The sequence below is a fragment of the Lepidochelys kempii genome, chromosome 12 (genome assembly GCF_965140285.1).
Source record: "Lepidochelys kempii isolate rLepKem1 chromosome 12, rLepKem1.hap1, whole genome shotgun sequence".
Classification (NCBI taxonomy): Eukaryota; Metazoa; Chordata; order Testudines; family Cheloniidae; genus Lepidochelys; species Lepidochelys kempii.
Genome location: NC_136391.1, coordinates 43,448,152 through 43,472,928, shown reverse-complemented (window position 1 = coordinate 43,472,928; position 24,777 = coordinate 43,448,152). Strand labels below are relative to the sequence as shown.

General features: G+C 61.2%; 2 protein-coding genes across 2 annotated transcripts in view; both read right to left on the bottom strand.

Annotated features, from left to right (window-relative positions):
- Nucleotides 1–1,049: 1,049 nt before the first annotated feature.
- On the bottom strand, nucleotides 1,050–21,753 carry PMFBP1 (polyamine modulated factor 1 binding protein 1). Its single transcript, XM_073308435.1, has 24 exons — nucleotides 21,580–21,753; nucleotides 21,374–21,442; nucleotides 20,409–20,574; nucleotides 19,194–19,513; nucleotides 18,191–18,358; nucleotides 17,656–17,739; nucleotides 15,995–16,162; nucleotides 14,650–14,892; nucleotides 13,711–13,941; nucleotides 12,645–12,860; nucleotides 7,987–8,109; nucleotides 7,685–7,811; nucleotides 6,399–7,002; nucleotides 5,232–5,385; nucleotides 4,735–4,902; nucleotides 4,444–4,611; nucleotides 4,190–4,357; nucleotides 3,332–3,469; nucleotides 3,078–3,221; nucleotides 2,663–2,725; nucleotides 2,260–2,369; nucleotides 1,849–1,923; nucleotides 1,364–1,439; nucleotides 1,050–1,265 (listed from the first exon to the last, which is right to left on the bottom strand). The coding sequence occupies exons 1-24, from the start codon at nucleotides 21,751–21,753 to the stop codon at nucleotides 1,191–1,193; spliced, it is 4,032 nt and encodes a 1,343-aa protein (XP_073164536.1). The 3' UTR covers nucleotides 1,050–1,190.
- LOC140896510 (uncharacterized) overlaps nucleotides 19,512–24,777 on the bottom strand; it is a 346,326-nt gene continuing 341,060 nt past the window's right edge. The window contains exon 14 of the mRNA XM_073308434.2: nucleotides 19,512–23,064. Coding sequence (XP_073164535.2) covers nucleotides 22,804–23,064 — 261 coding nt within the window. The 3' untranslated portion in view covers nucleotides 19,512–22,803. The remainder of the gene's footprint in view (nucleotides 23,065–24,777) is intronic.

Below are 24,777 nucleotides of genomic sequence, written 5' to 3'. Positions count from 1 at the left end.
CTTTGTCCTGTGCTGCACTTGGCAGGGTCCTGCAGGCTTTCCTGGAGCTGGGCCAGGGGCAGGGCCCCTTGCAGGTGCAAACACAACTGGAGGCTGGGGCCAAGGCTGTAGGAGCATGAAGCAGCCCCAAGCTATTGGCCATGGATGTGTGCGACACGGCTCCAGCCTGAAGCAGCTGCCCCTGCGTCGCGTGGCTCTGAGAGAGGGGCTGGTGCAAGATCCCCAGCGCGAGAGCCATAGCTGTGTCCATCAGGCCCCCAGCGCAGACAATGCATACCTGTCTGTCGGCCTCACTGCAGCCTCGCGGCGAGGTGAATTACCTACGCTGGGGGGAGAACCCCTCCCTACATCTGCTACATCCCCAGGCTCTGGTCCCCATCTCCCTCCCGGAGCCAGCGCTTTGTGGGTTGCAGCCTGGGCCCAGCATGACCAGTTGCCCTGTCGGCTTCCACTGAGGTAGCGGTGCCCTTCCTGGGCTGAGAGCTGTGGGGGAAGAGGGGATGTGCTGACCTTTGAACCCCCCCTCCCCAATGAGCTTGATCTCTGCCCTCCCACGACAGCAGGCAGCGGTAAATGCTGGGCTTCCTGTGGTGGGGCTGGGCCCCAGGCAGAGCTGCGTGCTCTGCAAGCCGGTGCCAGTGGCTGGTATTCACAGTCGCAGGGTGGGCACCGGGTGCTGCCTGTGGCAGCTCCTCTCCCGGGGGAGCGGAGGAAGATGCTGCCCCCCCATCTAACAGCCAGAATCTGCCTCAGGGCTGCTGCTGCTGTGAAGCTGGGCCAAGCACCTGGTACTAAGCGATGGGAACGGGTTATGGGAAAGGAAAAAGCCCCCCTGTAAGTCTTGCTCCAACCAATACCCCAGCCTGCAGCAGGGCTAGCATGGCTCAGCCCCCTGGGCTGTGGCTGAGCTGGGGGCAGGGGCAGGAGGGAGCAGTGCTGCGCCAGGGACTGGGGGCTGAAATAGAAGGACTGTTCCCGGCAGGCTGGGTTTGCTGAGGGGGCTGCAGCCCCCGCCCTGCCAGCGTGGCCAAACCACACGTGGTCGGTGATAGCCTGTGCCCATGGCTTTATTTCACAGTGCAGGCTGGGCCCGGGGCCCGCAGCAGGTAGGTGCAGGGGACGTGCCTGCCCCGTGTACAGTCCTTGCTGGGTCCATGGTGCAGGTGCCAGGCTGGAAGAAGGGTGGGACCTCACTGCTCGCCCAGGAGCAGGGGCCGTGGCTGCCGAAGCATAGCCCGTGCATCTAAGCCGCTGCCCTGCAGAGCCTGGGACAAGAAGCACAAAATCAGTAGCAGCTCCTGGCAGCAGGGGCCTCCCAGAGCCTGCACCCAGGCCCAGCTGTGCCAGCTAACTTCCCGCTCACCTTGCGCCGCTCGGACGCTTCGCCTTTCAGGCGCCTGTTCTCACGCTGCAGCCTCGCCGTCACCTCCTGCAGGTGGCTGGGGGAAGGACAGGGAGACGGAGCGGGCAGTGGGAGGAGCAGCGGCGGCCATGGCAGATCCCAGATGCCGCTCAGACTGGGTTGCCCCCACGACCAGCTCTGTTTACATGCTGCACGTAGTGGATGGGCGGGTGTAATCCTGGTGCTGGGGTCTGCTCCTGCACTGGGGGTGTGGCCGGTTAGCCTGCTCCTTTCTGTCCAGCCACAGCCCAGGGGGCAGCTGCAGCAGAGCCGTGCTAAGGCCAGGATTGGGAGCCAGCAAAGCAATGGGGGTGCTAGCACCCTTCCCCCACTCACTGAGACATGGGGCTGTAAGGGCGGGGTCAGAGCCGCAGACTCCCTCTTTATCCCTGGAGGCTGATATGCAGCCACCTGCCCTGGGCAGGCCAGGGGCTGCTCCTACTTACTCCTTCTCGCCTGTCAGCTGCGCGATGTGCTTGATCTGCTCCCGGATCTTGTGGCCCAGTTTGTCGTTTGCTTGCCTGAAACAGGGCCGGAGGGGAGGGTCAGCTGGCTCCTGCTGAGCCCCAGCGACCGTCACAGTCTCTGGAGCTCCCAGTGATGGGCACTTGGGGAGGCAGCTGCTGTGCCAGGGGCCAGTGCCCAGCTGAAATGCGGCACAGGCAGGAGCATGGCCAGCACCTGCTGTCCCCTCACCAAGGCTGGTCCCTACAGCGGTGCTGGGCTGTAGGAATGCAGCCTGATGCCACGCCTGCTTGTGAGAGGCTGGGTGGGGCCGAGCGGGCAGGGCACGGGGGTGAGGACAGGGCCATAGTGCAGGCAGCTCCTTTCAGCTCCGGCCCAGCCCCCTCACTTACTTTTGCTCCTTCACCCACTGGGTGACATTGGCCAGCACCAGCTCACTCTCGCAGTGCAGCCGGCGGCTGTCTGAGCGCGCAGCCCCCAGGGAGGAGCGCAGCGCCTCTGCCTGCAAGAGAAGCGACACAGCACCAGCCCTGCAGCCAGGCTGGAGACCCACATCCCACCCCACCTGTGGCTGGGTCACAGGGCCCTGCACAGCTGCCTCTGGACATGGATGGGGTCAGCTCTGGGGCCAGCCGAGCCAGGCTCCTAGCTCGAACCAGGCAGGAGCCCACCCTGGACAGCTATGGCATAGCCTGCCCCTTGGCCACGTGTTGCCTGCGCCCTCGGGTGGAGAGCGGCGCTCAGCTGGCAGCAAACACCCATTCACAGGATAGAGCCAGGGGTGGGGAGCCCTACCTCATTGCTGGAGGCCACAAACTTCTGCCTTAAGACATGGAGCTCCTGCTGCAGGCGGTCTCTCTGCCAAGGAAGGGCATGTTATGAGCAAGGGAAATTCCATTACCCGGGGAGGGCTAGGCCCATGCTTCCAGCCATGTGTCATAAGGCTCCCAGCCTGGCTGCTCCCAGGAACACGAGTCCCGAGGCGCGTAGGTTGTGAACAAGGCTCCACTGGAGGACCAAGCCCACAGCACTGCCCGCCCCCCCGGGACCGGCTCCTAGAGCCCCATGTGCTGACCATTCAGTGAGCCCTACGCAGGAAGGCGTCATGCCCCTGCCGCCTCACCCACCCTGCCAGCATGCAGGGTCTTGTACTGTGCCAGCCGCAGGGTTGTGCGTGACACGCCATCGCTCCCACCCCCCAGTCACTCACCTCTTCAGCGGCCCCATGGAGCTTTTCTTTCAGCGCGGCCAGCTCCACCTTGAATACGACCAGCTCCTCGTCCCGCTGTGCCAAGGCCTGCGCCTTCTCCTGGCACCGCCTCTGCTCACCCAGCTGCTCCTCGAAGGACCGGACCTGCAGGTGGCAGCCGGGGCGGGGTAAAAGGCAGGGGGCCAGGAGGGAGGCAGGTGGTGGCTGGGTGGTGGGGGTCTCAGGGAGGCAGCTGCAGCACATGGGTCACTCACCTCCTGCTCCCGGAAATCCTGCAGCGTCTTCAGCTCCCCATTGAGCCGCCTCATCTGCTCCTCCAGCTGGGCTTCCCTGGCCTGTGTCCGCACCAGCTCTGCCCGCAGGGCTGCCGTGTCCTGCGCCATCTCACTGAGCTTTTCACATGGGACGGAGCAGTGGGGTGGGGCACCCTGCGGGGGGTGTCAGGCCCTGGGCCGACAGCTGGGCTGCACTGACATCCACCCAACCTAGGGCCGAGGCCCCAGCCTTCCGGCAGACGCGAGAACTATACACCCTCTAGCCGCCACGCGGGGCCAGGCCTGGCTGGGAGGGCGGAGACCCCTACTGAGCACCCCTTAGCACAGGCCCCTAATGCTGCACTGAGCCTGAGGGGGGGCGGGGGAGAGGGAGGAGCAGGACCGACTGTGCTGGGCGCATGTGCCGAAGCGGGAATGCTCTGTACACGGTCGCTGACTGCCTGGGTGAGGGGCTGCTCCCCTGTAGGTGCCAAAGGGTAACGTGCTCCTGGGCAGAGCAGACACCAGGCGGGGTGTGTGGGGCACCCGCCCGTCTGGGCCAGTGTGAATGGATGAACACCCCACTCACTGGAGGCTCCAGAGATGCTGGGAGCTGCAGGCTGGAACCATTCACCTGGAAGAGGGCGGTGCCGGCAGGCAGAGCCAGTGCATGCCGTGCGGCACGGGGACGGAGCTCTCACCGGGCTGGGGAGCGGGTGAGCCCGAGGAGCTGAGAGGCGAGTGCTCCCAGGACCAGCCCTTAGCGCCGCCCTGGGGGTCGGCACTGACCGTGCCCCTGCTAACACCAGGCTAACCCTACTCCAGCTCAGGGGAGCTGATGGGGTGGCTCTGCCCTACCTTCTTCAGTGCCTCCCTCTGCTTCTCTTGGCAGGAGGCAGTTTTTAGCATCAGCTCCTGGATGGTCGTCTCCGCTGCAGTCAGTGTGCGGGTGCTTTGCCTCTCTCTGGCCTGGGCTGCTTCCAGCTCTGCCTGCAGCTGGGCCAGGGCCGACTCCTGGAGCATGGCCTTCGGGGAGGACAGCGCGGTCAGCTGGGCACCAGCGGCTGGACCGGCTTTTGGCCAGTGGTGCACAGTGAGGCTGGGGCACTCACCTTGCTGGCTTGCTGCTGGATCTGTTGCTGGGCTTGGCCCAGGCTGCTCCTGGTGCTCTCCAGCTGGGCCCAGCACTGCCTCAGCTGCTCCTGCCGACGCTGGCCCTCCTCCTCCAGTTGCCCCACCCCGCACTGCAGGCCCCGGCTTGTCTGCTCCTGCTCCCGCAGCTAGCACAGAGGCAGGGCTGTCAGCAAGGCCCGCTTGCTCACCCTTTCCACACACAGGCCCCAGTATCTTCCCCCGGCCCTCCCTCCCTCCATGGCCACTGGTCTCCCCCGCTGCGTGCTCACCGCTTGCTCGCTGCTTCGGAGCTCTCGCTGCAGCGCCTCGCGCTCGCTGGCCAGCCTGCTCTCCCTCTCCTGGGCTCGCTGCAGCTGCCGCTGGAGTTCTTCCTCCCTGCCCTGCAGCTGGCTCAGCTCCTCCCGCAGGGCCCGCTGCGTGGACGCCTGCTCCTGGAGCTAAGGGAACATGGGGCTGCAGGTGTGAGGCCAGCACCGCCCTCTCCCTCCAAGTGACCAGGGGGCACCGGCCGGGGCAGCATGAGTGCCCCGGGAGGAGATGCTGGGCCAGGCCGGGCCGGGCAGGGCTGTGGGGTCAATGGGCTGCAGGAGCTGGGCAGCTGCTGGTTTGGGCAAGACAGCACTTCCTGCATGGCTGATGCTTCCAGTGGGTGACCGTCTGCTCTCCCCCGCCTAAGCAGGGTGCTCCCTTTCTGTCTCGCCTGCCTGGTGCCCAGGGGCCAGGCCCCCGCGTGCAATCCCAGGGGAAGGCCACGCCGAGCCTGTACCTGCTGCTGCAGGGCTTTCGCCTGCTCCTGGCTGCTCCCCAGTTTCAGCTCCATCTTGGCCATTGAGTGCTGATGTTGCATCCCCTGCTGCACGGCCACCCGGTGCCTTTGCTTCCACTGGCTCAGCTCCGCCTTCAGGTGCTCGAGCAGCTTCCTGCGGGCAAAGGCCCAAGGCAGAGCAGCTCCAGCCTCTGCCCCTCCTGCCGCATGAGCCCAGCCGGACGCCCCACGCTGCAGGCTCACAAAAATCAACCCTGGCTCTTCCCCTAGGACCCTTCCCATCCCGAGTGGCTCTGGCCCGGCTCTCTCTGCCCCACAGCCACGTCGCTGAGTGCTGCCTGGTGCTGCTCTGGGTCACGGAGTCTGGCACGAGCAGATGCCAACACCCTGTGCCCCTTGCTGGGCTCTTCCCACCTCCACCAGGGGCCACTGGCAGGTCCCCAGCTGTTCCCACCTGCTCTGCTCCACCTCATCCATGCTGCTGGACAGCTGCTCCTGCAGCGCCCGCTGCTCCGCCTCCCACCTGCGGCTGGCCTGCTCCAGCCGGGCAACCTCGGCCACGCGCTCGCTCAGCTGCTCCTGTGTGCTCTGCAGGCTGCTCTGGGCCAGCAGCAGCCGCTCCTCCTGCTGCACCAGCTCCTGAGCTGCCGGAGACAGGGAGGGACGAGCTTACCCAGCCCCTGCCCGTCACCCACAGCAGCTGCCCCCTGGCCGGCTGCAGGAAGGAGACTCCTGCTCCTGAGCATGCCCAGTGCTCTGCCATTGACGCAGCTTGGAGCTGAGGCGCCTGGGGGCAGCTGGAGCCCATCACCTGCTTGTCTGGGATGCTCCAAGATGACTGGAATGGGCAGGCGCAGCCGTCTGCCGTCCCCCAGGGTCAGCGACCACAGGAGTGCGGCCACTGCGTGACTTCCTGGCCGTATCGTACAGGGCAGGGGGGACACACGCGGGGCGGGAGGGGACTGGGCGGTTCGCGGGCATCCCCCCCGCAGCTGGCCGATTCCGAGCGGGAACATCCCGGGCTTATGGCACAGGGCTGGCACCTGCCAGGCCTCGGGGGTGTCTCTGGGGAACGGCCCAGGCGGGCAATGTGTCTTGCCTGCCTTCTCCCAGAGCCTGAGGCCAGTGGTGTCGAGGGCCCAGCCAGGGCGCGGCTGCCTCGCTCACCAGCCGCCTGCTGCTGCTGCTGGCTGTCCTGCTGGCGCTGTCTCAGCAGCTGGATCTCCTCCTGCAGGGTGCTGCTGGCTGCCCGGCTCTGCTCCCTCTCCTGCTGGGCCTGCCGCAGGCGCCCATCCAGGCGGCTGGCCTCTGCGCGCTGCTTCGCCCCCTCCAGCTCCGTCTCCTGCAGGGCGGCCTGCGCCTGGCGGAGCTGCTCCTCCCGGCTCTGCATAACCTGTGCCAAGAGAGACCCAGCACTGCCGCAGACCCTGCCCGGGGCCACGCCGCCCGCAGGCCGGACCCGCCCTCCGGCACAGCCCCACGGCCACAGGCGCCCTCCACGTGGCCCCACAGGTGCTGCCGCACCTGCCTGAGACCTGGCGCCCTCTCCTGCTGGGAACGCACGTTGGCCCAGGGCCCCTGGCTTGTCCCTCCTCTGGGTTCCCGTCTCCTGGGCTCACCTGCTCCCTCTGCGCACACAGCCTGCGGCTCTCCCTAAGCTTGCACTCCAGTGTCTGGACCAGCTGCTGCAGCTTGGCCACCTCCAGCTGCTTCCGCACCACCTCAGCAGCTGTGTCCTGCCTCAGGCGCTGCACCTCCAGCTTCCCGAGGGCTGAAAAAGCAGCGCCAGGCTAGGGCCAGCTCCTGCCTCCTGCAGACGCCCTGAGCCGGCAGAACGGACCCGCGGCTCTGCACACGTACTGTGCTGGCCGGGCGTCAGCCAGCGTCAGTAACCACAGTGCTGCTGGGGTGCCGCCCCGCGTACGGTTCCCTTCTGAGCCCCAGCGTGTACTCAGGCCGCTAGCCCTCCCACGGCCAAGGCCACGGCCACGCTGCCAGCTGGAGCTCACCGAGAGCGAGCTGCACGGCTGGGCAGACACCGCACGGCGTGCCACTGGCCAGGGCTGTCCTGGCCTGCCAGCACGGGGCCCTGCCCAGCAGTGAGCAGCACCTGGCCGCAGCTCCTCCCCAGGCTGCGTGTGGCTCTCTGATGGTCCAATCCTTGCCCTGCCTGACTCATGGCCAGGCAGCCAGGGACTCTGGGCTCACCACAGGCTCAGCCAGGAAGACAAAGCGTGCCTAGCCCTAGCCACCCTGCCACCCACCCAGGGCTCCTTGCAGTCCCGGCTGGCATGGGGCGTAGCTCACAACCTGAACAGCCCCCCTGGGGCAGGCCCTTGGTGCTGATTCTCTCGCGCTGATGGGCAGCGCTGATGTGGCTGGGGCTGAACGGGCAGCGGCATCCCCCCAGGGTGCCCTGGCTGGCAGGAGGAGACGGCCGCCTCTTGCGTTACCTTTCATGGTGCTGTTCTTCTGCTCAGCCACTCTCACCAGCTCCAGCTTCAAGTCCTGCACCAGGCACTGGTACTCCTCGGCCCGCTGGCTGTGCTTGGAGCTTTCCTCTTCGGCGTGGATCAGCTGCTAGACAAACAACACAGCAGCACAGCTCAGTCACTGCCGTGGGCAGCCAGCCAGCTGCCAGGCCTGGCTGGTCCTAGAGAGCAGTCCCAGGGACCTAGGGCAGGGCAGGCATTGGCCGCCCAGTGCCGCCCTCTGCCGACAGCAGTACGGGGGAGTGGGGGAGGGATGTTCCTACCTGCTGGAGTTTCTCTGCCACGGCTGCTTGGCTCTCGTAGCTGGCGTTGGAGTGACTGTGAGTGGCTGTGTAAGAGGCAAACTCGGTCTGCACGTTCACCAGAGTCGCTTCTTCTTGCAAGCACTGAAAGCACAGGCAGCAGGATACCAGTGGGCCGGGCCCCAGAGAGCCGGGCCCCAGAGAGCCCCTGGGCAGCAGGGTGCCGAGGGGTTTCCTGGACTCCCCCGGGGCTGAGTCTATAGACTAGTGCGCCGAAGTGCAGCACGTGAGGCCTCCCCCAACGGCCAGGAACAGCCGGAGGTCCGAGCTGTGCGGACGGCTGCGAGGTGTGGAGCGATGGCGTGAGCCCGAGACAGGTGTTTGTACGGTGTGTGCAGTACGCCACGCCACCCGACACGCTAATCAGGCTCTAGTTGGGCAGGGGGAGGGGATGCTGAGCTCTGCCTGGCTGACCACTGTGTATTGTGTGTCTTGCAAGGGAAGGCTATTTGCACACGGGGCTGCAGCTCAAGCCTGCAAAGTTGACAAGAGCTCACAGAAATCTGCGAAAGGCACACCCAGCAGGGATGAGGAGCGAAGAATTAATCTGGTGTCTCAGGAGAGGCAGAGCCACCCCATAGCGCTCACACAGAGACCCCTTCAGCCTGGCTGGTAAGCGCAGGGAGAAAGGCGTTGGGGGTGCGCTGACCTTCATTAGCCAAGTACTATTACGGTTTTGTTTTACATGTAACCATCTGTTTCCAATACATCGACTTGCTGTCATGGGACTCGCTCTCGTGGGTCAAGAACAGACCCTTGTTCTCACAGTCCCCGCAGGGAAGTGGTGAGGGATAAGCAGTACGGAGACCCGGAGGCGAAGCTGCTAGGTGGGGTGTCCTGTACCTTGGGACGCTGTGAGTGCTGCCAGGGCCCAGTGGCTCGGTGCTGGACCCACCTGGGGGTGCTCACGGGACTCGGGGGCAGAGGGACAGCGGAGGCTGTGCAGACCGGGAGGGGAGGGCTGGCACAGTTGGGGAGCTGACCCCTGGCAGGCACAGATGAGGCTCCCTCAGGCTGAGGGCAGGTGGTAATGAGGGGCCACCTAGTACACACCACATGGCAGGAGGGTGGAGCGGGAAGCCCAGGGAATGCCCGGGGGGGGGCCGTCTGTGCTGGTGTGTACGTTTTAGGAGGCTGCAGGGAAGAGCCACAGAAAGGATTTGAGGGCGGGAGAAAATGCCTGGCTGTGAGGCTTCAAGAGCTCGATCTGTCCATCTTCCCCAGGGGAGACTGAGCGGCGACGTGATTACAACGGCTCCGTATCTTCACAAGGAGACAATACCAGGGCTGCAAGGCAGCGCAAGGCAGAACTAGCATCAAGGCCTGGACATTCAAGCCAGACACGTCCAGCTGAGCAATAAGGCAAAAACCGTTAGCAGGGTGGGCGAACAACCCCGGGGGCCTCGCCAACTCCAGAAAGGATCCCTCTCTGAAAGGGGCTTTGGCCACACAAGTGGGGCTGAACATGGGGGACGCTCCTTTTTGGCCGTAGAGAGAACAGTTACTTGCTGGCTGCGCAGCTCCCACCTGGGTGAGATCAGCGGCACAGCTGGGCCTGCGCCGTGCATAGTCCCCCTCGCCCGCCTGAAGAGCTGGAGAGCAGAGCAGCTGCACCCGGCCGTCCCTTGCTCACTCAGAACCCCGGCTCCGGCGGACTCTGGAAAGGCAGGCTCAGTGAGTGGGTCGTGGGGGCAACGTCAGGCAAAACCACAGGGCAAGTAACCAGGCGTATGCCTGCAGCGCCCACTGGAGGGGACTGACGAGCAGCGGCCCCCCCATCGAGACGGTGGGACCGAGGAGGCTGCCCTACGGAACGCGCTTGCATCTGCTGCCAGCTCAGGGCAGAGCCAGGGTTCCACCAGTCAGCAGCCGACATGGCGCTGCGCCTGGGGCATGCAGAGGCCGCAGCGTGTGACCTGGTGGCGCGAGCGGTGCCGGTTGGAGGGGGCGGTCCGTCGGCTATATGGTAGCAGGCTGATGTATGCTGCATCTTCCCTTTTGAAAGGCTCTGGGGGGAGCCGGCGTGAGCCTCTGAAACACAGGGATGGGGAGCTGGCGGGACAGGCTTAGTCCTGCCAAGGTAGGATAATCAGGCCCCTGTGGAGCGCATCGCTCCTGCGGAGAAATGGCCTTGGGAACGTAATGGCCTGGCTGATCTGACAGTGTGATGCAGCTGGGGGATTAACCGTGGGTGAGGCTCATCACAGCTTTGAGGCCGTGGGTGCTGGGTAAGGAAGGGCAGCCACAGAGCTGTTTGCTGGCTGGGGGGGCTAGTGACTAACAAGCCCATCTTGAGCATGAGCTGGTGTGACAAGCACCTGGTGAGAGGCTCCAAAGGTGGCTCCATCAAGTTAAGGCCAACACCGAGATCCCATGTCAGATGCTCTCTCTCACCAGTGGGTCAGCACACACTCGCCCCATCAGCTATCTGGGTAACCGTGGGGGGAGACGAATGGCCCCTGCCTGCAAGGGGGAGTGATTGCTGCCAGGTGCACTTTGAGGGCACTGAAGGGGTGTCCAGAGCATTTCAAATGCATAGTCTAATGGAGGATTTTGGGTGCAGGGGCCAGCCCTGGCTCAAGTCGGGCTTCAATTTGAAAACCTTTTCCATTTGGAGGAGTAAATCTTCCTCCTGGGAGCGTCCCAGTTAGCAGCAGGGTCTCGTACTCACAGGGAGCTGCCTCCGGCGATAGCATGCAACCAGCCACCTCCCAGGCTGTCAGATGGAGCAACGTCGGGTGTGGATGGAGTACCTGCCCTTGGTTCTGAGCAATTCTGTCTGGACCACTCGGAAGTGACATGGGAGGCTGGACACAGGAGATCTGTCAGCATCCTGCTGGGCCTTGCATGTCACTCTTGGAATCAAGGAAATCAGTGGAAATCAGGGGTCCTTGATCCCATGGTAGGAGGAAGATGTGTAATGACCTTAGGCGCATGTCTCCCTGGCACAAAAGGCTGGACAATTTGTATAATCTTTGGTGGTAAGTGGGTCTATAATGGGATTCCCTTCCTGCAGTGAAATATTGATTGGATGATGGAGCTGGTCAGGGAGCACACATGGTTGGTGGACTGTCTGTGCATGATGTCTGCCAGGTTGCTGCTGACTCCTGGAAGATGAAGAGCAGCTGGGAGTAGCTGAGATTATCCTGTGTTGTTGACATCACGTCCGCCCTCCCTTGGGTGCCTCCCGGCCTAGGGGTGATAAGCAGATGCTTCCTTGTTTGTTTACACTGTACAGCACATTGCAGATATGCTGTTTCTGAGACGCTGCTCTGGGGAGGGCTGTAGGACAGGCTGGGATCCCATGCAAGTGAACCAGACCCCGGGTACATTTATGGTATGGTCCTTTGGAGGCTAAGTCTCTGGTGTCTGGAGTCGGTCCAGGGGTTGCTGCACCCTATTCTTGATGAGTCTGTGACCAGGGTCTTTGCAGGAGGAGGTGTGGATAAGCACCCCCTCATTGTGATGGGTCTGTGGGAAATCCAGGGCATTGCCCTGGGGCCTCCAGTGGCCGTTCCTTCTCTGCCAGCTGCTCTTGTTCTTCCCTGTCTGCAGCCAGGGGCTGGCAGAGATGCAGGAGGCAATGGAAAGCCGGTTACTGCCTCAGCCTTGCGGGCGGGATCCTGACCTGAGAATTTGGTCAGTCCAGTTGCTAGGAACACGTGGAAGGATTTTACCTTGAACCAAGTCTAGTTTGTTAAATTTTAGTTACTAGGACGTGGTTTGCGTTTATTTCTCTTGTAACCATTGCTGACTTTAATATCTTGTACTCACTTCAGATCTACCTCTTTGTAGTTAATTAAACTTGTTTTATTCTTTAATCAAAACAACCCAGTGTTGTGTTTAAATTGAATTGTTTGGGTAATGCCAGTTAAAGTAACAAACTGTTTCTCCTTTGAGGGGCACAGCTCCTCTAATACCCAAACTGCCCAGGAGAGGGCTGGAGCGTGCAGAACACACGTTTCTGGGGAAAATTCAGGACTGGCAGTGTGCTGGGGTCACCCTGCAGGTAGTAACCAAGGCTGCTGGAAGCCAGAGTGTGGCTGCTTTGTAGCTGACAGGCTGCTGGGCTCAGAGGGGCTGACCCAGGACTGCGGCTACACACAGACACTGAGGGGTGACCCACAGGCTGTCTGGCTGGTTATGAGCAGCCCATGCTGGGAGCTACAGCATCAAACTGTTGTGAGGCACTCCAGGCCACAGGGCAGGTGGTGACAGCCCCTCGCCGGTCTGGACTGCTCCCTAGAATGGGACAGATACCCAATGTGACTTGTGTTTCCAGCTGGGACCAACAGGCAGCCAGTGCAGATTCCAGAGCACTGGTGTCCCTCATCCCGACAGAGATGCGCTGCGTTCCAACAGAGCATGCTGTGGCAATCTGGAGGGACGGTGTGTGAACGTGTAACGGGTGAGCATGTCCACGTGAGGTGGTGTGAGATAGTGAGTGGGCAGGGGAGCAGGTGTGAATGCTGGCGTGCAGGTGACGTTCTCTAAAGCACTGACAACATGCCGGCACTGCACACAGGCCCTGCCCCAGGGAGCTCAGGCTGACCCAGGAACAGAGACAGTGCACCAGGAGGGAGAGAGCCAGGCCAGCTGCCCCACTTCTCTTTGCTCACCTTGGTCTGACTGGCAACCAGCTGCTCTTGGAGGCCCTGGATGCTCTGCTCACACTGGTGGGCATGCTGAAGGCTCCTGGACAGCTCCTCCTGTGTGGCATGAAGTTCTTGAGTCAGCTGCTCCATGGCCGTCTGGTTCCTCCTGCCCGTCATCTCCTGCTGCAGAACCAGCTGCTTGCTGCACAGATTGATGATGGTGTCATCACACTCCCGCATCTGCAGCAGGGACGAGGAGCAGTTGTCAGAGGGGCCAGACAGTAGGACTGGCTCAACCCATGGTGCTGATCAGTGGGGTAGGGGCTGGACCGGCTCCCCTGCCTGCGGCCTGGCTCCCTTCCGAGGGAAGGATTGAGAATGACATGGGAGGAGGCCAGCTGCCCACTCCATGAAGCTCCCAGGGAGGAGAGCAGAGGCAGACGGGCAGCCAGAGGCCACTGAGCACCATGGAGAGCCTTGGGCCTGAGTCTGTGCAGCCCTGACACCAGGGCAGAGTGGGTGCCCAACCTGCCTACTGTCACCTGGTGAATTTCCCAGCTGTTCTGCCCCAGGCCAGTGGCTGCACGGCCTGTGCTGGCCAGTGCTTCTCTGAACAGAGCTGGAAGTCTCGTGTCGCACGCTCTGCACCGCCAGCATGGTCACTAGCCACGGGAGAGCAGCACTAATGGCCTTCCCATGGCCCCTGCACTAGGGTGGTTCCCCTCAGATCCCATGTGTTGGGAGCATGGTGCAAACCCTCCAGAGCCCAGACACCAGGGCAGACCCCACTGGCATTGTTCACTCGAGCCCTCCACCCCAGCAGGTGAACTGGAGAAAGCCCTGGAGGGCAACCGCAGAAAACTTCTCAGCACAGACAAGGACACGGGGCTTGTGCAGCCTGGGCTAGCTGCGCCCTAAACTGTCCCCGGCTGGAACTGTGCTGGCAAGAAGCCTGTGCTACTGCTCGCATGGCCAGGCCCACGTGCCCAAACCCCTCCAGTGCGACGCGAGGTAAAGGCACCGAGGGAAAGCACAACCAGTTCATGTCTAATCCGAGGCGCAGGGCTCACATGGCCAGGCCGGGCCCCACCTGGCTGCTCATGTCCCGGAGCTCCTCCTCCAGGCTCTGCACCTTGCCCTCCAGCTCGCCAGCTCTGTTCAGGGCGGCCTGGTACTTCTTCTTGTACAGATCCAGGCTGCTCTCGGTGCAGCTGCTCTTGCTCTTGGCCATGGCCAGGTGCTCCTGCGCCTCTCGGAGCTGCTCCTGCTGCTGGCAGAGCTCTCTCTCCTGCTTCTGCACCACCTCTTCGTAGTAGAACACCTGGGAGTGCGACAACACCGGGGAGCCGCCTGCCGTGCGCCTGTTGGCCAGGCAGGGTTCAGACCCGAAGGCCAATCAGAGATGGACGGGTCCAGTCCGGTCCAGCCTCTGGCTTGGGCAGGACAGGTCTTTATCGATCTAGTCTCAAATCTCCCAAGCAAGAGGGCTTGGCTCCTCCCCAGAGCATCTCCCCCACAGTTGGGCATGGATCCCTGGCAGGGGACTTCCTCGGCTTCCTCCTTGTCACTCCCCCGCCCCTTCCCCCTCCAGCTCTGTTCTCAGCACTGGCCAGGTGCTCTGCACCAAGCAGGGTGCTGTCCCCACCGTGCGCAGAGGCACCAGGACCCTGCTGCGGGTGCTGACCCAATGTGGTGCTGGGCACAGAGGAATACAGGGCTGGAGCTGGAGCCCTGGGGATGGGAGGCTGCTCCTGGTACAGGCTAGTTACACTGGCCAGGGCTGCTGCTAACCAGAACCAGCCCGAGCACACATCAGGCCCCTTCCCTGTCCCTGGATCCACGACAAGGGGGCCCTGATGGTGCCTGACTTGAGACTCTCACCCTCCCTGCTGTCCTGCTCCACGCCCGGGCTGTGGCCCAGCCCCAGAGGGGGCTGATGGGACATTCTGGGAGCTGCAGGGCCCTGCCTGAACGAGGGCTCAGCTCTGGGCTGCCTGCTGAGAGGGGGTGACCCTCCCCGGAGCCATACCTCCTCTTTCAGCGTCTGGCATTGCTGCAGCAGGAACTCCAGGTCCAAGCTCTGCCTCTCCATCGTGGACTCCCGCTGCTGCAGGTGGCTCAGATTATCCTGGTTCTTCCCTTTGCAGACATCCAGCTCCTGCTGAAGGTGCTGCAGCCTGGCCCGCAGCTGCTCCAGTTCTGTCTGGCGGGCTCGCTCGCAGGATTCGAGCTGTCCCTGCTGCTGCTCCGCTAGCATGGCCTGCTCCTGGTCCTAGGACACAGGCCAGAAAAGCAGAGTCCCACGCGAGCAGTACAACGCCGGGCAGACCTCAGCCAGGTGCCGCACTGTAACGCAGCAGTCAGGCCTCCCCTGGTTCTGCCCCACCCCCCTGCGCACAACCTTGGCCCGGTGGGCTCTCAGGCCAAAGGGTACCTGGCAAGTTGGAGTGAAACCAGTTACGTCACTTCTGAGTTATTCTCACAGGCTGCAGCATGAAATTTGGGGCTGGGCGAAGGCCAAGGTAATGGAGGCCAGAAACGCGCAGTGGGACCAGTTCTGCGGAGAATGCCAAGAAGGACGTAACCATTTACAGCCTGCAGATTCATGCAGGCCACTTGGAGGGCTCTGTCCCCAGCGGGAGGATGTAGCTGAGTATCCCAGGCCTAGACCGTGCACAGACTGGCCCCTCTGCAGTACCAGACAGACAGATGGACAGGGTTGACCGGCCCCTCCGCGGTACCTGACAGACGGATGGACAGGGCTGACCGGCCCCTCCGCGGTACCAGGCGGACGGACGGACAGCGCTGAGTCAGTTCAAGACAAAGGATTCAGGAGGCGACCCCAGTTCCAGACAACGCAGTGCTGCTGGGGCTGTGAATTGCTCATACACTGAGGGGCAGTCTTAGGCAGCGGAGGGGCTGACTCCGTGGGTACTCCGGGGCTGAAGCTCCCCTCCTGCCCACCGGCAGCCCCCGCCAATCAACTCCCCCTTCCTCCCAGCCCCTTCTGTTCTGTGGCGTGCAGGAGGTGTAGGAGCGTGGACAGGGCGCAGGCAGGAAGAAGCGGGGTGGGGTGGAGGCTTGGGAGAAGGGGTGGGATGCGGATTCGAGCACCAGCCTGGAGGAAGCCGGCACCTGTGCGCTAGAGGAGATGGTAAGTGGAGCACACAAGGTCTGCACACTGACCAGGGCCAGGGCCAGGGCCAGGGCCAGGGCCAGGGCTGGCAACGCTCTCCAAGCCAGACAGCTTCCATCGCTCGCTCCTGTCTTTAGAATCCCCAGGAAGCCAGTTGCCTCGCTGAGGCTTAACACCACGGCAGGGCTGGCTATGTGCAAGCAGTGCTGGGCAGCGAACAGGGCTGGCAAGCTCTCACCTGGCTGATGCAGATCTCCCTCTCGTGCTGGAGCTGCTGGGTGCAGCAGGTCTGCTCCGCCATGGCCTTGTCCCGCTCCCCGCAGATCTCTTGCAGGCTTCTTACGTCACCTTGCAGCTGGTGGAGCTTTCCCTTCAGGCCGCTCCCCTCTGTGGCTCTCTCCTTCCCCTGGGCAGCACCACACACACACACGTGACTGGCCCAGACGGTCAGGACACAGGCAATGGGACAGCACCATGTGTTAGCCGCAGCGCACACAAGCGACGACATGGCGACAATGGAATGCACCAGCCTGGGTGACGGCACGTGGGGCCAGAGCCCTTGTCTGCTCTGCTGGGCTCCCTCGCACCAGCGGGTCTCACTTCGCACCAGGTGGTCGGTGGCTGCACAACTCCGCCCTTTATATCCTTCGCCCTGGGCTCCCAGCTACACGCAAGGGCACAGAGCAACTGCCCTGCGTAAAGGCCCTGGCGCGTGTTGGAGCACGGACCGAAGGGGCTGCTCGCCCGGTCTCCACGCCCAGCTGGTAACCATCACTGGCAAGCAGCCCTGAGGCAGCAAGAAACGGGACTAGCGGATTTGTCCTGCTGGGACTGTTCCCCTGCAGGGACTCACTGGTGCTTTGTTCAGTGAGGGGCCACGCCCTGCGGCCCGAAGGTGGGGGACGGAGCCTCTCCCTCGCCGGGTGGAGCTCTACACACTCAGCCCCCTCGGGCACTGCACCGAGCCCTTCTGACATTTGCTCTCAGGGCTCAGGGATATGAGAGACTGGCTACCCCAGAGGTGGGCAAACTATGGCCCGCAGGCCACATCCGGCCTGTGGGACCCGCCTGCCCGGCCCCTGAGCTCCTGGCCCGGGAGGCTAGTCCCCGTCCCGTCCCCTGCTCTTCCCCCTCCCCCACAGCCTCCGCTCACTGCACCACACAGCGAGCTCTTGCCAGGGGCAGTGCAGCTGCCGAGCCGCAGCCTGACTCGGTGCTCTGGCTGCGCCGTGGCATGGCTGGCTCCAGCCGGGTGGCACGACTGCCTGTCCTGGTGCTCTGGGCGGCGCGGTCGGGGGGCGGGGGGTTGGATAGAGGGCAGGGGAGTTCGGGGTGGTGGTCAGGGGTGTGGATATGGGTTGGGGTGGTTAGAGGGCGGGGAACAGGGGGTTTGGATGGGGCAGGGGTCCCGGGTGGCAGTCAGTAATGAGAGGAGGGGTTGGATGGAGCAGTGGGGGGCAGTCAGGGGACAGGGAGGGGTGGACGGGGCAGGGGTCCTGGGGGGGCTGTCAGGGGACGGGGGGGGTCAGACAGGGGGCGAGGACTGGGCCACACCTGGCTGTTTGGGGAGGCACAGCCTCCCCTAACCGGCTCTCCATACAATTTCAGAAACCAGATGTGGCCCTCAGGCCAAAAAGTTTGCCCGCCTCTGGGCTACACTAACTGCCGAGCAAAGGCTGTCACACAGGGCTTGCGCCCAGCACCCTGGAACTGCAACCAACCATGACGATTCCCCGCTGGGCCCACCATGCCCCGACTACAGAGGGGCTGCAGGGCAGACAGGTCACCACAGTCCACGGACAGACCATACAGCCAGTGCTGCAGCCCTGCGAGGAGCTCCTCGCCCCAGGAGATGCTGCGAGTTCAACAGACCCCGAAGGCTGAGATCTGAAAGCTCACCTCATCCTTTGCTCGCACCAGCTCCTCCTCAGCACTTTTCAGGTCTCCTCTGAGCTTCCTGATGGTCTGGTCACGGCTGCACACCTGCAAAGCCCATGGCTGGTAAAGCAGCCTTCCCGCAGTGGGAATTCTGGAGATAATGCTTAGAACTTAGAACCCCACTTCCAAAAACATTCCACCGTGGGCACGGCCTGCCCAGCTCCAGCAGCCTGGGAGGGGCGGTGAGGGGAGGAAGGCAGCCTGCAGGGGCAAGGCTAGCAGGGAGACGAGACAACAAAATAACAGCAGCAATTAGCTCAAAGCATCAGAGCTCCAAGAGCTGGGAGGAAGGAGCCAGTCATCTCACGGGGCAGCCACCGGTGTCCTAGGCACTGCCCTCCTGAAAGGGACACTCAGGCAAGGTGAATCTAGGAACCCCCAAGCCAGGGGACAGACTAATCCACAGCAGGAGAAACGCCCCCATAGCAGCCTGCCAAGAGGATGGTCTGGAGGAAGAGAAAACCTTGCTGTCCTCTTCCCAGTGCTGTCTGCCTACCTCCTGCTGCACGGTCTTATGCTTCTCTCTCAGGATGGCCAGCTCCCCAGCCTGCTGCTGTTGGTCTGAGTGCAGCTCTGCAAGCTGCCCTGCACACTTGGAAAGCTCTTCTCGGGCTGCCACAAGATCGGCTTTCTGCTGCTCCACCAGCAGGTCACGCTGCAGCTGCTGGGCAGAGGAATGGAACAGCTGGAGCCAAAGCCAACTTCCCAGACACCGCAGGCCAGCGCAGCTCAGATACCCAGGCTGAAGGAGCCATGGAATGCTGGGCAGATGGGGCAGGCAGCCCCGCAGTGCTGCTTTGGAGAGTCACACCTGGAGATGCTGCTGCTTTACCAGGCCAAGGTGAGGCCCCGCTGGGCGATGAATACGAAATGCAGGTGGGCCGCACGGGAAAGAAGCAGACTCCTGGAACCTCCCCAAGACAGGCTGCGGGCAGGGAGACGGCTCCTTGGCCTGAGACAATCTCACCAATACAGCCCTTGCCGCATGCATGCTCCTTCCTTAGCTCAGGGCAATGAGAAGGCCCAGGGGCTCTGTCTGTGCCCAAGATCCACGTTGGGACAATGGTGCTCAGCCCTCCCCCTGCAGGGCCCCTCCGTCAGAGGGCAGCGCGCCAGGACATGGGCCCTGGAGGGACAGGAGAGGGGGGCTCCAAGTGGCTCTTGGGTTGCCAGTTGTTCTTGAACCAGGGCAGGGAGCAAGCTGTGGGGACTAAGTGAATGGTCGCCCGTGGTGCTGACTGCAAGCCCCTGCACATGGCAGCTGGCCTGCCGGTCCTGCAGCAGCACCATCTGCCCTTGCGTGGCTTCCGTGCGCCCCTCCACCCTCCGGGCCGCGTGGGAAGGGCAGGCAGGATCGGGGTGTGGCACGTGCTCCAGCAAGGCTTCCCACCCGCCCCACCCCCAGAAGCCACGTGAGCTGGCCGCGTGCAAAGGCACAGACACGACTGAATGGAGGCTCAGCATCTGCTTCTCTCCCTGAGCCTCAGCTGGGGCCCTACCTGGGTCTCCGACCCCTTCCGGACGTCCTCTTTCCCTTGCCTAGCGCCCTGCAGTGCTTCCTGAGCCTCTCGGAGCTGCTCTTGCAGGTGCTGCAGCTCCTTCTTCAGGCAGCATGACTCCAGCTGCGATGTGCTCAGCAGCGCCTCCAGCTGGGCCGCCTGAGACACGATGCAAGAGGCTGTCTCCGCGTGTGGCTGGCGGCAGCTGCTGTCCCGCGGGCCTGTCCTGGAGCAGTCTGCTTTAGGCTTTGCTGGAGCCGGAAGCTGACCTGGCAGTGGGAGCCAGAGCAGGCCTGGGCAGCACAGTAACACACCAGGCACTGGCTAACCAAGGGAGCATATTCCTGACCGGCGAGGATGGTGCAGATCTCTCCAGTAGCCGTGTAAATGCATTCCCAAGGGATGGGACAAGAAGACCCGACCCTCCAGAGGACCGGGAGGGCGGACAGGCTGAGGGAGGCAGGCACAAGGAGCAGGGTGGTAACTGACCACGTCAGGCGTACGAGAGGCACCGTCTCTGGGTCGGGGTGCAGAAGCAGACGTCCTAGGCGGGTGTCTTTGTCCTTGCAGAGGGGCTGGCAGCCTGGCATGCTGACACCATTGCGGCTGCACGCAGGGGTTAGTGCACCTGTACCCACTGAGCCGGGGCGCTAACACTGCCCTCCCCCCACTATGAACCTGGCCAAGCGCCTTGCCGCCGCACCGAGCCAGGTCTGCAGAAGGAACACGCTGCACGGCCCGCTAATGCAGCTGGCCTCAGGGCTCCAGGAACAGCGTGCTGCGGCATCAGCAACACTTCGCAGTACTGACAACATCTGCCAGCACGGCCTGCATCGTCTCCCTCCACCAGCCCCAGTCTGGGGCCTGCACGCTGTGGAGAAGCCTGCACTGGGCCTGAGGGATGCTAGGGGACACAAAATGAGCCATATGGCCACAGTGCCTCTGCCCAGAGATCTGAGACACTGCCCACGGCCTGGCAACATGGTGCCAGGCAAGACTCTGCCATGCCCTTTGTGTGTGAAATTAGAAAGTTCCCTGAAACTTCAGCAAGAGAGACCCCCACACCCTCCAAGACAGTCCTGCCAGTACTAGCAGCAAGCAGGAGGGGTGGAGAGTGGAAGGCAGAAGAGACAGAAGATGTAGGGTCTCGCTCAGTGCTGGTGCAAAGGGAAGAGGCGCTAAGCAGCGGGCTCTCCCTTAGCTCCAGACGGGTACCTCTCTGCACCATCTTCAGCTCCTGGTGCAGTGACTGCCCTTTCCTCTGCAAACCCTGCAGCTGCCCTTCTTTGAGCTGGACTCTGGATTCAGCTGCCTCCCGCGAGACCTGGGATGCTGCCAGGCTATCCTTCAGCTGCCCAAGGGTGTCCTCCCAGCGCCAGGCCTGTCCCACAAACCGCGCGGATGTCAGCAGAAGCCCTCCCCGCCCTCGCCTGCCCTCCCACTGAGCTAGCAGCAGAGGTGGGAGGAGGTGCACCCACGATAACAGCTCGAGGCAGGAGCCTGGGTTCCCTCAGCCTCCATCCCCCCAGGACCGGGCGGTTCTCCCGAGGGTCACACTGGAGGTGGGGGCTGGTAGGGGAGGAGCACCTAACACAGCACCGACCGGTACCAGCCTCTTTACCCAATGGCCTTCTGCACGTGCTGCAAGCAGGAGCCTGCGCCTGGCGAAGCACACAGGTGAACTGAGCATTTGACTCAATGTGACCAGCAAGTGGCTGCATGGAAAGCTGCTCCCTGGCGCCAGGACTGAGCCCTGAGCCGCCGGGCTCTCTCACTCTGGGACATGGTGTAGAAGAACTAGTAGCCCCAGAGCTGGGGGCAAGAGGAGAGAGGGTGGAGTCGCAGAGCCCAGGCTGCTTGCTGGCCTGGGTTGCAATGTTGCACCCGCACTTATTGGCAGGCACAATATACGTTGCTTACGGTTGCAATACCCAAGGTGCCCATGTGGAAAGGGAGGAGGCGAAAGACTGGGCACCCAAGGCAGGGTCAGGGCTTAATGTCAGCAAGGAAATGGCCCAGGAGAGCCCCAACCCTAGTAACCCGCTCGGGCTGCAGGCTGCATCCAAGGGCATCCCACAGGAACCTGACTGCCTCTGGCTGGAGCATACAAACAGGGCCTCAGGGACAAGTGGGGTCAGGAGAGAGCCAGAGAAGTTCCTGAAGTTAAGGGAGGAGCTCACCCCAAGCCTGCGCTGCGGAGAGGTGGGGGCCGCCCGCTCCTGAGGGCCTCCCCAGCAGGCCTGCCGGCTCTTGGAGAGAGACAAGCGGGAAGAAGAGGTGGTGGGAGATAAAGGAAGAGAATGCGGAGCACTGCCTGCTGCCCGCCCATTCCCAGCGCCTTGCAGTCCCAGCCCACATCCCCCAAAGGGGAGGGAGGGACACGTACCTTCTGCTCAGCGGCTTGCACCTCAGCCTTTGCCTTCAGCAGCTCTCTCATTAACTTCTCCACCTGCTCCTCTTTGTGGTGTAACTGTGGAGAGCCCAGAGGGGAATCCAGACGGGAGAGCTGAGAGGCCAGCCGGAGCGTGCAGTGTGCACAGGCCTGAGATGGGACCGGCATTACTGCACCCAGCCACAGGGAGGCACTTAGAGGCGAGGGGAAATCGTGGCCGGATGCATAAGAAATGACCTGGAGAATATTCTAATGGCTAATATTCTAACAGCTTCACCTGGACACTGTGTCAGGGCAGGCTGCCCCTCTAAGAGGGCACTGCAGAGCTAGAGGGGCAATAAGAATGCCTATAGCCTGGGAAAGTTCTCACATGAAGACAGATTGAAACGATTGGGATTGTTACCTTAGAAAGAGGATGTATAAAAGGAGACATGCTAAAGGTATATAACGACAGCTCTAGAGAAGGGAAACTGGGACCTTCTGTTCTCCCTGCATGGCACAAGCACAAGGTGACTTTCAATGAAATTAAAAGGTAGGAAGATAAACAAACTGATAAAAGCAAATACTTTTTCATGCAAGGTGTGATAGACTGTGAAACTCACTACCACAGGAATTCAATAAAGAGAGTATTTAGCAAGTTTCAAAGGACTGGTCATTTATAGGGATACCAAAACCACACAGAGTTATCATAGCTAATGATAACAAAAAGCCATGTTAAATTTCATGCTTCAGGGCTTAAATCAAACCTCTGACAATTAGGCTAGAACTTCATGGGGACAGATTATCTGTCTGCTGCAGCATTCTCTGAAGAAGCTGGCTCTGGGCACTGCCAGACAAGACTCTGGACCTCATGTCTGAGCCAGTCTGGCAATTCCTAAATTCCTATTTAACTTCAATAACTAAGTAACAAGTTGGAGAAAGGGTTTCATTGTTAAACAATCACCTCCTTGCCCTTTCAGTGCACCTCCCTGAGAAACCTCTTGCCCCTATCGCCTGCCAGCACACTGGGGACAGCTGGACATCACAGACATTTCTAAGCAGGAAAATAAGCAGCACAAATTATTTGGAACAAAAGCCAAACCCCTGCAGCTCTCTGGGACACAGTCAGGGTGGCATGATGCTTGTGTACAGGGGGGAGCACAGATGGAGGGTGCTGGTGAAGGCATGTGTTTGACTCAGACACCTCACTACCCTGGCCCCAGCCCCGGGGGCCTATTATCACAGCAGTTGATTGCAGCAGGATGGCGAAAATGAATGCACGTGTCCCTGCTGCAAAGAGCAGGACTGCTCATCCTTTCTCCCAGTGTCAGCACTGCTCACTTGGCTGGTTACCAGTGTTTGCTCATTCTCCAGCACCAGGCCTTGGGCCTCCAGCCTGGCATGCAGAAAGCCAGTCTCCTCCTCCAGGTGGTGACAATGGGCCTGCAGCCGGGCTTGCTCCTCTTCCAGCGCATGGATGGTCTGGTGCTGCTGGGTCATCTAGGGGACAAGGAGGTGTAAGAGATACAGACATTAACATGTCTCTTGAAAATACCTTGTTGACAATCTCTCTCTCTCTCTGCTCCCATCTAGCTATCCAGTGGCAATCACCCTCATGCGTATTGCACACCCCAGCTTCCTCGCCAATGAGAGTCAACAGACCCACCCCAACAGGTGAGACATCCTCTCTGGGGGCGTTAAGTAAGCTAAAGCTAAAATACGTCATTCCCAGGAAAGTACAGCTCTGATGCTTGTTGAGGAATTCTCCAACTCTTGTTACTTTCTCAAACCAAAGACTCCTATAATTCACTTATGGACGAGACTTCCACTGCTCTGAGTCTAGCTACGGAGAGCCTCTGCCGCCTCTCCTGCGCAGAGCGCCCGATTGTCTCCCATGTGTTATACAGAACGAGAGAAGAGAAAAAAAACAGTGAAGGGTTAAACCAATCAGGGCTAGCTCGGCTGGTGACTCAAAACCAGTGAGAGTTCCACAGGTCAAACTTCCTGATACCTCCAATGCCACATTCTCTCTCTCTATACTCACTCCAACTTACACACTGTATGCTTGTTTGCCTTCTGAACCAGATATTCATCTCTCCGTGTGACTAATCAGTCCAGTTCCCCTGATCTAAGGGATTTTGTTTGTTTTCTTTGTAAAAGATTGTTGCACCCTGGAAGTGAGAAGAATTGCAAGGCTCTAGAAAGAAGAAAGCATATTAAAAATATCATCACATTGTCTAACACTGGAATATTAAGAGAAATTGCTTGAAAAGAGGGATCCCAATTGATAGTTGGGGGTAATAATGAAACACAGTCCATGTAATGCTTGCCTGGAGCTAGAATTCAGGATGTGACTAAGTCTGCTGAAACTCATCAAGCCCTTGGACCGCTACCCCATCCTACTTCTCCAAGTGGGCACCAATGATACTGCCAAGCATGACAGGTCCTGGTGATGTCAAGGAATTATGACGTGATTGGAATAACAGAGACTTGGTGGGATAACTCACATGACTGGAGTACTGTCATGGATGGTTATAAACTGTTCAGGAAGGACAGGCAGGGCAGAAAAGGTGGGGGAGTTGCACTGTATGTAAGGGAGCAGTATGACTGCTCAGAGCTCTGGTATGAAACTGCAGAAAAACCTGAGTGGATTAAGTTTAGAAGTGTGAGCAACAAGAGTGATGTCGTGATGGGAGTCTGCTATAGACCACTGGATCAGGGGGATGAGGTGTACGAGGCTTTCTACCGGCAACTCGCAGAAGCTACTAGATCGCATGCCCTGGTTCTCATGGGCGACTTTAATCACCCTGATATCTGCTGGGAGAGCAATACAGCGGTGCACAGACAATCCAGGAAGTTTTTGGAAAATGTAGGGGACAATTTCCTGGCGCAAGTGCTGGAGGAGCCAACTTGGGGGGAGCTTTTCTTGACCTGCTGCTCACAAACCGGGAAGAATTAGTAGGGGAGGCAAAAGTGGATGGGAATCTGGAAGGCAGTGACCATGAGTTGGTCGAGTTCAGGATCCTGACACAGGGAAGAAAGGTAAGCAGCAGAATACGGACCCTGGACTTCAGGAAAGCAGACTGCGACTCCCTCAGGGAACTGATGGGTAGGATCCCAAGGGGGAATAACATGAGGGGGAAAGGAGTCCAGGAGAGCTGGCTGTATTTCAAGGAATCCCTATTGAGGTTACAGGGACAAACCATCCCGATG

Excerpts from the sequence above, each read along its gene's own strand:
- PMFBP1 (XM_073308435.1), bottom strand. The coding sequence starts at position 21,753 with ATGCCGGTCCCATCTCAGGCCTGTGCACACTGCACGCTCCGGCTGGCC. Across the intron at positions 4,358-4,443 it reads TCCAGCAGCAAGCCAGCAAG|GCCATGCTCCAGGAGTCGGC; the intron begins GTGAGTGCCCCA and ends TCCTCCCCGAAG. Across the intron at positions 1,440-1,848 it reads CAGCTGACAGGCGAGAAGGA|CCACCTGCAGGAGGTGACGG; the intron begins GTAAGTAGGAGC and ends TCCTTCCCCCAG.